The 12,200-nt window shown below is 41.9% G+C and overlaps 1 protein-coding gene across 2 annotated transcripts in view; it reads left to right on the top strand.

The window, feature by feature from the left end:
- The first annotated feature begins 315 nt into the window (after positions 1 to 315).
- Mmp1 (Matrix metalloproteinase 1) overlaps positions 316 to 12,200 on the top strand; it is a 94,200-nt gene continuing 82,315 nt past the window's right edge. For both annotated transcript variants that reach the window (XM_071599311.1, XM_071599310.1), the window contains exon 1: positions 316 to 909. In XM_071599311.1, the coding sequence (XP_071455412.1) occupies positions 781 to 909 (129 nt within the window). In that variant the 5' untranslated portion in view covers positions 316 to 780. The remainder of the gene's footprint in view (positions 910 to 12,200) is intronic.

Below are 12,200 nucleotides of genomic sequence, written 5' to 3'. Positions count from 1 at the left end.
TGGAAGCGAGCGACTCGTGCTTCTCACCACGACGATAAAGCATCATCGTCCGCTCTTCCTCCTCCTCTTCCCGTGTCTTGCCTCTCCATGCCCCCACCCATCTCATTCAGCGCCGCCAACTTAGTTACCCCCACTCATTCCCACTCCTTCCGCTCGTCCAGGCGGGGAAGCGGGAGAAAGGGTGGGGGTGGCGGGGGCGGAGGGAGGCGGCGGAGGGAGGCGGCGGAGGGAGGCGGCGGAGGGAGGGGAGGGAAAGGTTTCCGCACATATATACTGCGGCGGAGGAGAGCCAGGCGATTCCAAAGAGCGAGCGAGAGAGCTACCGGTCGGATCGAAGGGCGGCGAAGAGATACTTGAACGATTCCCGCCCCACTCCTCTCTCACTCACTCAAATAGTTTCAATAATTAAATATTCTTTTAAACTTTATTCTTTAACAAACTCGTGGCTATCGCCACGTTCATAAAGGAGTCTTTTCTTATTTCAAGTTTCTCTGTCAAATAACAGAGATTAGATAGGAGAAGTGCGCTGTGATAACACGTACGTAGGACTGGAAGAAAGTGCCACAAGGAGAGAGAGACAGAGAGTGATCTTGGCTGACGCAGAAGAAGTTTTGCTCCGAGGACGCTTTGGAGTTGTGCGTCGGTGATTGCATTCGTTTGAGTTCTGCAGATTGGAGACTGTAGAGAATTCTTCCACGAGTGCAAGGAAATTTCGGCAGCGTTTGAAATCGGTCGTCACCGAGAACGGCAGACTACTAATCTCGACGAAGAGGGACGACGATGGAGATAAGAAGACTCGTGTCGGGATGGGCGACCAGCCCTCGGCTGTTGTGGGCCGCCGCGGTGTTCGTGGTGGCGGTCATCCAACGGACAGTGACGGCACCCGTCCAGTCCGACACCCAAGCCATGGTGAGTAGTTGAAACCTGTGCATGCAAACACCCATTTCACCCCACCCCCACCCCTCTCCCCAAACTGCAAATACCACAATGAGAAGGGAATCTTCTTCGCTTCTTTTTTTGAGTGACTTTTTTGCAGTTGCTATGCGCTCAATCAAAATTCAATCTGATCCGTTAGACGGCGCGGTCGTAATTTGTTGCAGGAGAGCGCATTATTCGTAGTCACGATCCGTGATGGAGTATAGTATGTCATTTTTCCCGTCGGTGTTTTAAAGCCGTACTCCCAATAAGCTTGTTAGTAATGGTCACCTGATTTAATCCTCGTACAAGGGATTGAAATGAAATAATACGCTTTTTAATTCCACACACTTTATTTAAAAGACACGACCCAGGTTTCGACGTTGAACGTCATCATCAGGTGGTTCTCGTAGAAGCAAAGGGTTGTGTTTTTTTTCGATAAAGTGTGTGGAATTACAAATTATATTATTACATTTCAATATGTTATGCAAATTTCATAAGGTTACGCCTGAGACAACAGATTTTATCTCGCAAAAGGGAGTTTCTGATCAATACCGACACCTTTTTTGTGAGCTAGGGAATTCATTGCCAACAGTGAGAAAATTATAATTTTTTTAATAGTGAATCGGTACCCATTCCTTTAATTACTCCTTGAATATATGTATCTACTTAAAAAAAGGAAGTGGAACTGAACTGTTAGAAGGAAAGAGCTACCTATTACTAGTTACAAGTGTTTTCGTCCGTGCGAATTTCGCTTTTCATTTATCTAGTTAAAAAGTTAATTCACATACGCAATGTACAAATGCTCTTAATTATGGAAAATTTAACCATTTAATGCCTTTCTTCGAAGAATAGGATATACCATGCTGGTACTTGTTGAACGTCTGTGTTCTCGAGGACAGTAGGTCTCCATCGCAGTCACCGACGGAGGTGATTTGTTCTCGTGGTTAACAGTTACGCGAACACGCCAAAGCGGGTATTCACACTTTTCCTCGTCGCCGAAATCACGGCGAATGCCCCTGGGTCAACACACGTATCGTCAAAATAGAAATCTGGCAAAACCACTCTACGCTTCTTAATTTGATCTTAATTTGCAAGTGACATGGGGTATCTATGGTGTTTTATCAAAGGTGAACATTCCTTGATCCAATATGCCAAACATGTCAGGTAACACTGACTGCTAAATGTTGCCATTGATGTCGCCGAACATCGATTTCTATTTCGCGGTATTCATTTTTGTAAATTTCAATTTTTTATTTACACGAAATAGTTGATTCTCGGTTAAAAGTACATTTCGAAAATCGATACCCACTTGATTTGCAAAAACATTTAATTAGGCAATTGGCAATGTAGTTATCATTTCAGGATGATACGTAATTCTGTTCAATGCATGTCTCCTTTACGAGATAGATAATATATCATTTTCATAGGCCCAGAGTATTGGGAAAAAAACTAAACCTTTCGCTGCTGCTTCAAATGAAGCAAAATGCACAGACGCCCTCTCGTTACCGAAACATAAATCGCAAACAGCTTAAGAATCCTGATATAGTCCATTCTATGAACGTACTTCGATAATTGTCCTAAAGAAACATTTTTTAGTCACTTTTTTGAAACGATATTTTGACGAAGAGTCTTAATATTGCCTTAAAGAAAGATGAAAAGCTTCCTGAAATGAATTTGAAATAGTTATACAAATAAGTTTTTAGACGATAGCATTCTGCTCTGATGCTCTTGTCCTGCATCGGGGAATTAGACATTACCTACGAGAGTGTAACGTACGTAAATATGCAAGAGGAGTCAATGTCAATGAATGCATATGTCGTTCATGTGTACATAATATAATATCGGCGGGTTCCATTCCAAAAACAAAGTAGAGTCTCCTTCGTTGCAAATGGTCGTTAGAATCACAGAGTAATTAATCTATTCACTGTTTTACGTGTCTCAGACATTACCGTTCAACATTTTCATCGTTGTCCTCACTCTCAAAGGTATTCCAGGACACCCCGCCTAAATCCAACATAACCAAATCTCTCGGGCGCATCTCAAGAATACTTTAAGACGCCGATAGAATTATCTACCATAGACACGCGAGGGTGCGAGCCAAAATCTTCCGAAAAACCCCGTCCGTCGGCCGCATTCAGTCGGGATCAAGATCTAGGCGGAATTGGAGGGAAAGAGTAGGGGTGGGAAGGGGCACGAGTCCCTTTCATTATCTCTTTCCCTCTCAACGAACCCTAATTTGTCCAACGCGAACAGATTGTCCATCTCCGAAGGTATTTAGTGCTAACCTTTGTCACGGAGGGCACGATCGACCTTGGCAGAGAGAGGAGAGATGGGAAGAGCCATGTCCGCACGGCTAGTAAGGTGACCGGAAGGTCAGGGAAATTTGGAAGAGCGAGCACTATGGACATCGGAAGGGCGCGGGGTAATTAAATACTTCAGAGTCCTTGCTCATCAAATGTTAAAATCCCTAATGATTTCTTTGCCAGGGTAACATAAACCAAACTATTGGATAATCTCTGGTATTTTAAATGTTTCTTTAATAAGAATATATGTTGCCTATCATCATCGTCATAAACCTCAAATGACGCTCATTGATTGTTAATAGCTACCCTTGGCGCATTGACTACGCTGAAAATTATAACCGTCATCAGAGAAATAATTGTTTTATCTCACGCAAAAGCAAGCCAACTTCACTTTGCAGCGCATTTCTTTTTTGAGTTGGAAAGTAATTACGGTTTAGAAATTATTTCATTTATTACGTCAAGTGCCAAATTCTAGCTTCTCCCTCAGGATCACATGCTCTCCATTACAGCTGTTTTTTGATATTAATCATGGCGCTCTGGGAAAGCCGCAGATCTTGAGATAACATTTGCGGAAAACCGCGAGTAAGGTTGTTGACAAACAGCCGCATGAAATGGTATCGCCGTCGTGAAGTAGCCCGCCGGCCAACACCGACTTCCTTCCTCGAGGGAAAAACATTGAGCGTCGTCTAGGAACTCTCCCTCGTCTCCTCCCGACGCTGAGGAAAACCCATTTTGCGCGCCGAAAAAAATACGATGTCGGACCTTTTCCTCCACGGCATCGTAATACTTGCGTCAGTCAATCCCAACATCTTCACCCGGTAAACTTATCGCCTCACGGTACCTCTCTCTCTTGGGCGCGCACATATTCGAAGCCACCATACCCTAACGACGCCAAAGATGAAACCATCATTATATAACCAGTTGCTGACCCCTCAGTAAGGTGGATATTCTCAGCGAATCGATTCCAATGTGTTCCTCTTGAAACTGTGGTTATTATTCTTAGTTTCGCTCAAACAAAAACGATTTCGTGTTGTTTAAATTTATTATTTACTTTATTATTTATCACTATTTATATCATAGATGACCCTTTGGACAATTTTCGTGTCCATTTATGATAGGTAGATAGCATGCTGCTTATCCAGAGACTATCGAACCGTACAAATAATTCATTTGGTTTACATTAATTATAATGATGCATACATTCTGACTAAACATTTGAGGCCAAATCTAAAATATTCCCTCCGATACTGTCGAATGCTCCTTAATCGTTCCCCTTTTAAGGTATTTCGTGCCCTGACGACCTGAAGCATTAAACACTAATCAAAAATGCATACAAGCAAGGCAAGCAATCCCGTAGATGAAATCCCTAAACTGGAAGTAACAATTAAAATATGATATACTAATAAGTAAGCAAAAGACATCAATACATAAAGTAAATTAGCATCCTTAGCGAATACGCGACAACTTCTAAAGCTAAACTTACCTACGGCTCTTCAATTATGAGGGCACTGTCAAAAAATTAAACAGAGTTGCTAATTAATTTGATGATCGTTTCTCTTCATGAAGACAAGAAAAACTTCTGCTTCTTTCAATTTCAATTGAACGATACTGAATGAAAGCTAAATAAATGCACGCGTAATAATAATGCTTGTTTAAACAAAAAAATGTATAGAAGTTAGAATTTAACGAAGATTTAAATAAATTAAATCGAATAAAGGTTAATTTTATGCCTAGTGAATTTGAATGTTAAGCTGTGTTCAGTGGGATTAAGGTTCAGAATTAAATAAAATTCCGACCGCTAATTAACAGTAGCAAGCTTCTATTTTCTCCTTTTCAATTGCTATTTATGTCCCTTGGCCCTGTGAGTTTAGGATGAGAGCTAAAATGAGTCCCAAAGATTTTTATTCTGTGAATGCTGAGAATTCTTCGAAATTTCGAGCGCATCAATTTCCATTTGATATACTCAGAATGAACCGTATGCGATATATAATCGTATTCCTCGGTCCACTCACTTGGAAAGAGATGGCGTTAGCAGGAAAAAAATAATGGATCAAATGGCATTCCTCCTTCGGGGTCCACCTTGGGTCAACCTGGCTGACGTCGCCGGCGTGGAAGTTCCCAAATGGCCCTTGCATCGAGTTCTCTCCGCTGACCTCACGCTCCCCACCACGTTGGATAGCACCACGTGGTTCGCAGAACTTAAGACCGGTTTTCTAGAATTCCCGTGACGACGGCTTTCTCGCTAATAGCGTGCGCAAGACCGATTCACCTTGATTACGCCGTTGTACGCCCCTCCGCGGACTGCATGGCTTCTTCCACCATCGACACTTCACGCGGGGTGTGTTACAATGCACGCGCCACGCTTCGCCACTTCGGTGTCGAAATCGACGACATGTTAGCACGGCAAGAGTAGCAAGGCGCTACTGACTCTTCTTCCTTCAGACGAACTCTTTGCAGTTCACCCAGATAACAGAGGTACATTCCAGTGAGAGTCATGATAATGGAAGACCGTGCGATTTCCACGAGAACAGATAGTCAGCTACTACGGAGATAAACATGCCTACGTGGTCCTGTTCCATTCTCGATGCCCTATCAATCGAGTGGTTTGTCATCCATTACCTCATTTCTGAATGTGTTCACAAAATCAGCTGTTCAATCATACAGGAACCCCCCGCTACGTGCAATTATGGTGGCTTATATTGTATGCAGACGAAGTGACCATTTCAAAGCAAAAAAAAACAGGTGTATGACTAATGGGGCTATCAGGTTAGGCACCTTAATACTTGTTTTAATGATGGGTTTAAACTCTTGAATGACCAAATTAGTTTAATTGTTCCAAAATCAGTTTATTAATACAAAAAATAGTACGTAATCAGAACGTCTTCCAGGTAAAAAAAGAGAATTTTTCCGGTGATTATGTAAAAATTTGCAACTCACATGCAAGTCTGACACAGAGCACTTAGGTGACACTATATAGTATTATATGTGCGAATGATTTTTGGAACGAGTCCATTTCCATTTTAAATACCATGAACGTGATAAATCCATTTCCAACTGTGGCATGCTTTAGATAGTTATTCAAAATTCCGTATCAATATTAGCAATATAATCGACGTTCTCCCCCGTAAAAATGTAATGGTCGTTGGACTTATTATATGGCATGTTTAAATCGGTCCATGGCTACCTGGCACTTTAGGAGATTAACTTGTGTTCCTATAAATATTAACTTTAGACTTATCCGCAGTAATCAACGCGTAGGTTGGCTGGATAGGTTAGGGTTGAGCTCTCCTTACACTAAGCTCATCCTATCAGGGTAATTATGGGAAATATTACAACGTTCAGGCTTCACTTCCCGGGAGTTTTGTGTATCCATCAAATATTCTCTTTCCCATTTGATGCCGTTTCCAAAATGCTGTGACCCAATGAAAATTTTATTGCGTTTCCCCAATGTCCTATTTGTAGATAATAATTTTATTGTACGTAGTTTGACGGCTAAGATCTAACATGTGTGTCCCCAGAGGTCTTAAGTAAGTTCCACCTGTTGTTAGTTCCCTTGCTTCGCATCGGGACAGGCAATCGTTCACTGCGGCAGGCATTTTTTCCTTTCGGAACACCCGAAGCATTCTTCTGGGCCGCGAGCAATGTTTACTCAGCGATTAACGCCGCGCTGCGCAACTGTCTTTTCGGTTTCGTTCACGTGTCACCCTTCTGGGTTGGCAGAGTGGGAGGGAGGCGGGGTGGTGGAGACGAGGGGAAGGGAACTGGGGCTGCAATTCCGATAAAGGGGGCGGGTCCGGAAAGGATTCTCTGATTTTGAGTCACTCTCTTCGAGGGCGAGGTGCGATGTCGCCCCCGAGTGAGGTGGGAGGGCGGGAAGGAGGGGAGACGGGGAGAGGAGTGCGGTGGCTGGGTGGGTGGAGAGCGGTGACTCAGAGGGTGCCCCGCTAAGAATGAGACGGGGTTTTCCGCGAACCGCCTCTGCTCCAGGAAAGCGCCTTCCCCGCCGTCGATGACCAAGTGGATTTCTCCCTTCCACCCCGCCTCTCACCACGAGAGAGCTTCCTCCATTCACGAAGCTCCGCGAGCGTGGGCAGTCGCTGCGGCCCGCTGAAGGAATTCGTCCGAAACGAAAACGTTTGGGCGATCGGTCAATAAGAAGAAAAAACAAAAAATGCCCACCTCGTGAATTCGAGCATTAATGTGAACTCGCCTCGGTCCTCTAAATACGGCCTCGGCTTCATTTTTCGAGCTCGCGCCTGATCCCAAGAGTTTCCCAGGTGAAATAAAAAAACCATAAACATAGTAATTAACCCGAAGGTCAGTGTGGCAGGTGAAGGTAGAGTTCACCCAGGACTAAGTGCGACGACGTGTGAAATGTACACATCAGGGTTGGGGGAGTCCCTATCCCTGTGCCGGCTATGGTTTCTCCAGGAAGACATTTACCCGAAAAATCACAGGGCTTGGGTGGAGCTAAGGGTCAGTTATCCTCCGGTCAATAATCCAACGCTCTACCCCTGAACTACCACATCTTCTTCATTCAAGATATCCCCTTCAAATCAATAGCAAATTGAATACCGAATCCGGGTGCATTCCGGCTTGGAAGTTCGCGTCTTGGCAGTGATTGATCGTTGCGTCCCAGTGCAATCGTCTTTCTCGAATAATATTAGCCGTGCGGGTATATCATAGGACCGGAAACTTAATTTTATTTCTGCAGTGACTTTATTACGCGAAACGTTCAGTTCAGGAATATTCCGACGGACCGCATTCACTATTTCATGCTTGCATCATCATCCGCCATCACCGATATTATTTATTAACCACAGAAATACCTTTAATTGCAACGAGAAGTATCTCTCACCTCTGCTTGACATGGAATGAAAATGCCTAGACTGCTGGTTCGAGTCACTCTTTCCATTAGATCAACAGGGAAGCTTATACTATATGTGGTTATTTGAGGTGACATCATCCGTTGAAGAGGAGCCAATCAATATAACACCAAAATGAGAAATTGAAGAACTGATTAAAGACTTTTTCACAAGTCGTTTCGACACATTCAGAAAATACCCGAATTACACTCTACTAATGCTTTCTTGATGATTCCACAGTTTGAAAGGACTGAGTTTCATTCATTACACTTCGGAAGGAGAATTTTACGCCATCTTAGCTCAGAATAGGTTGATTCTAGCAGCGAGAGTTTTGAAGGGCTTACAAGTCCAGGAGGGGGATGTTAGTTACTTAGTTTCCCCTTGGTCCACATGGTTTGGTATATAAATTCGTGCTCTTAAAATCGATGTTGAAACGCAAAACGCCTTCATTATTAACGAAAAAAATATGTCTCCTGAACTTTTGTTTTCCAAGGTAGCATTACATTCTCCGATCTTGGCTCACACGGGAACCACGATACTTATGCAACATATCCGTGTGGATGGCGTCCTCTCTGGCCGGGCAAGTGTCCATCATTCACAAATCACAGCCGTCAAAAAAATAAAGAGGGAGCATCCAATCGGAATTGGTTTTGCGGGAGATAAATCAAACATTCAACAGCGGCCGATTCAATGGCGACCTCCGTATTAAAAGGTTGCTTTGATCAAAGGTAATTAATACTTACTGAATAAATAAAACTTGGTATTTTTTCACACAAAAAACTTCATAATTCTACCGGTTTCGACATACAGACGACATAATCGGGTAAAATTATCATCATAATTTGAAATTAATACTTTTTGGAAGTGTACACACTTCAGCATAAAAAATCAATTTCCCACTTGGTCCAACATCGACATTCTCTTTTTTCCCCGCCGAATCAATAGCGATTATTATAGTAAGCACCCATCGTTAAAAGGAACGAATCCTTAGGCGAGCGAAACCAATTCAGTGCGGAAAGTTCTTCTCACTTTGTCAGTCATAGGAATCCACGACTGCTCTGACATGTTGAAAGTTTCCATTTTTTCACTGCAAGTCGTTGATTGTAAAGTCGAAATGAAACAACGTTTAATAACACTAATAAGGAAGCCGAAATGAGATTAATTTCTTTTCTGGGTCATTTTTGAGCCGGAGGTAACGAAGGTTCTCAGGAAACTGACTGTACTAGTAAACATTCCATTTTCTTTGTCCTCGGACGGTCGACGTGTCATGACGGAATCTTATGAGTTGCAAGCGTTAAAGTCTCCTCTAATTTTAAAAATATCTCCTGCTAAATCATACAATTTATATATATATAACATACAATATATATATATATATATATATATATATATATATATATATATATATATATAAGTAGTTATTGAATTTAACGCTTGAGTTTACGTCAAATGTTAGCAAAAAGACATTTAATGGTTTTCTTAAGCACCTAACTTAATTTTTATGGTAAACTCCGTTAATTAAAACCCCACCAGTAATGAAAAAAACCCCTGATGTTCAACTACTCAATTAATTAAACTCCCTTAAATAAAGTAACAACCATTAAAGACGTTGGCGTTTTAATTGACCAGAAACTAAATTACTCCGACCACATACAGACTTTAAAAAATAAAACAATGTCCCTACTAGGCCTTCTTTACCGCTTCACAGAAATTAAAGATCCAATTGCACTCCATTTATACTTCTCAATAATTGTCCTTCCCATCATATCATATTGCTCCCCCATTTGGCCCACCTCATACCCAACTAACCTTAAATCCCTTGATTGCATCTCTCACTTCTTTACCAAAATAGTCAAGCACCGAGTCCCACATTACCGCAATATAGTATGTCCTCAAATGCTGTTCTGTCTTCCCTATCCATTTCTAGTCCCCAAAGCTGCCGACTTAAAGCTGATTTAAAACTCCTCTACAACACCCTAAACTCGGCTATTGATTGCCCTGAACTGATATCTTTCTTCAACTTCAGGATACCAACCCGATCCACCCGCACCCACTCCCTACTCCATCTGCCTATTCCTAGAATATCTCTCACCAAGCGCTCACCTTTACTATTTCGCCTCTCCTCCCTTCTAAATTCACTCCCTCACACTGTCGACCCCTTTAACTTATCATACAACAACTTCATCACCCAAGCTTTATCCCACCTTTCAGTAAATCAAAATTTTCCCCGGTCCATGCTTGGTTCTCGTTGTTATTGTCTTTTGTCCTCTTTCATGTTTTTTATATTTTTCACTGTAAAATGGCACTACTGCTGTATGTGAACAATGTTTTAAAATAAATAAATAACTTCTAGCGATAGAGCATCAAAAGGCATAACTCGAGATTTCTTAAACACAACAATTCAATCCAAAACCAACTAACCGTATAGCATTTTCGAAGGACACTGTTTAGAATTAATTTGTTCTGCACAAATTAAGTGGCTGTTTTGGCAGAAGAGGTTGATGAAGAACATTTAATAAAATATTTGCCTGAAACAAGGAGTCCAAATCACAATAGAAGCAGAGATGATTGCATATTCCCACTGTGCACAGTCGATTTCTTGCCATAACCCGTTCGTTATTCTGGGATTAAACGAAGTCTTATTAGCCCACTGGACTAAAATTTACATAGTCTCATGGCCTTTTATTTCTTTCTTCAAGATTAATGAATGGAAATTACCCTACACAATACCCTGTAATAGGAATATCAATCGAAATTTGAAGTAAATGGAGCCACTTAAGCTTGCGAAGAGTGAAAGTGGGTCCGTTTTTTTCAATTTCCGCTTTGTTTGTAATCCTCAAATGTATGTATCAGTCGTATAATTTCCCATAAACGGTCCGAAAGTCGGAATAATGAGCAAGTGGCGATATTATCCGGGGGGTGGGGTGGGGGGGGATTGGAATATCCCTATTTTTGACTCTCACGGACGGAAAATGATTTGCAAACACCAGAGCGGATTCCCTCCAGCACTCTTTGGTGCCCACTGACCCGTGGTCCAAAAAGAGCAACTTCCTCCACACGTGCGCCCACGAGAGGGCCCCTCTTCCTCGTTGTCTAATTGCTCGGACCACGCATGAAGGACGAGAGAACCAAGGGTCGCGTTTGCCTCTTGCGAGACGATCGCGAGAATAACCCATTGACCATTCTTTAGTCCCCCACCTCAATGGCATCTTTCCTTCCTAACTATATTCAGTCCACGGACCGAATGGAAAACGAAAATAATTACCATTCACCTTAATTTTTACGTTTACGATTTTCCCTGGGAGATTTAAAAAGTGACGGCTTTTTAATTTGTATCTTGTGCTTTGTAACACTAGATTTATTTCTTAGAAATCTATTCTCTTCTTGTTTTATTGGCTTTTCAAACTTTAACCTTGGACTTAATTATTCATAACGGACACATTTTTTTAAAAACGTCTCCAGCATAACCACTTTTCTCGGATAATTTAACTCAAAATTTAGACAAGAATGTACTCGTATTAAGAAACCGTGCTTTATAACGCGCTTTTTTTGTACGCCAGAGGCACAATAAACTATTCGGCATTTTTTATTTGAAAACTATTATTAAGGAATCAAGAGATTTGTCAGTATAATGCAAGTAAAACTCTGCTCTTGATCACAGCTGCCATGTTCATGCCAGTGGCGAAATGTCACAGCCAGCTACATTACACCCTAGCTTTGTGATTTCTCAAGTACTGACAAGATTTGTCTGGAGACCCATAAGCGGTAGTGAAAAAGCAACTGTGAACGATGAGAGGGTGTGGAATTAAGAAACAGATGAATTTTGATGTCTAGACAAAGCGATTGACCTCGCAAACCCTCCTCCCTCGTGCGTAGACATTATGAAAGTTATCTCTGCCCTCACCTATCAAACCAACCTTCCCAAACTGATAAGTACGTTTTTGTTCATTGTATAATAAACCACTCCATCAATTTTTATTCAATATTTCCAAGGGAACGTATCACCAGTTAATACAGCCTATGTATCGATTACTGTCGATCCTGCAATGTTGTGCGTGTGAGTCCTGTATATTTCATCTACATCTACATAATACACCGCAAGCCGCCGCAAGGG

The sequence above is a fragment of the Hetaerina americana genome, unplaced genomic scaffold (genome assembly GCF_022747635.1).
Source record: "Hetaerina americana unplaced genomic scaffold, ioHetAmer1.1.p SCAF_11, whole genome shotgun sequence".
Taxonomy (NCBI): Eukaryota; Metazoa; Arthropoda; class Insecta; order Odonata; family Calopterygidae; genus Hetaerina; species Hetaerina americana.
The sequence above is the reverse complement of the archived record's forward strand: the minus strand, read 5'-3'. Positions and strand labels throughout refer to the sequence as shown.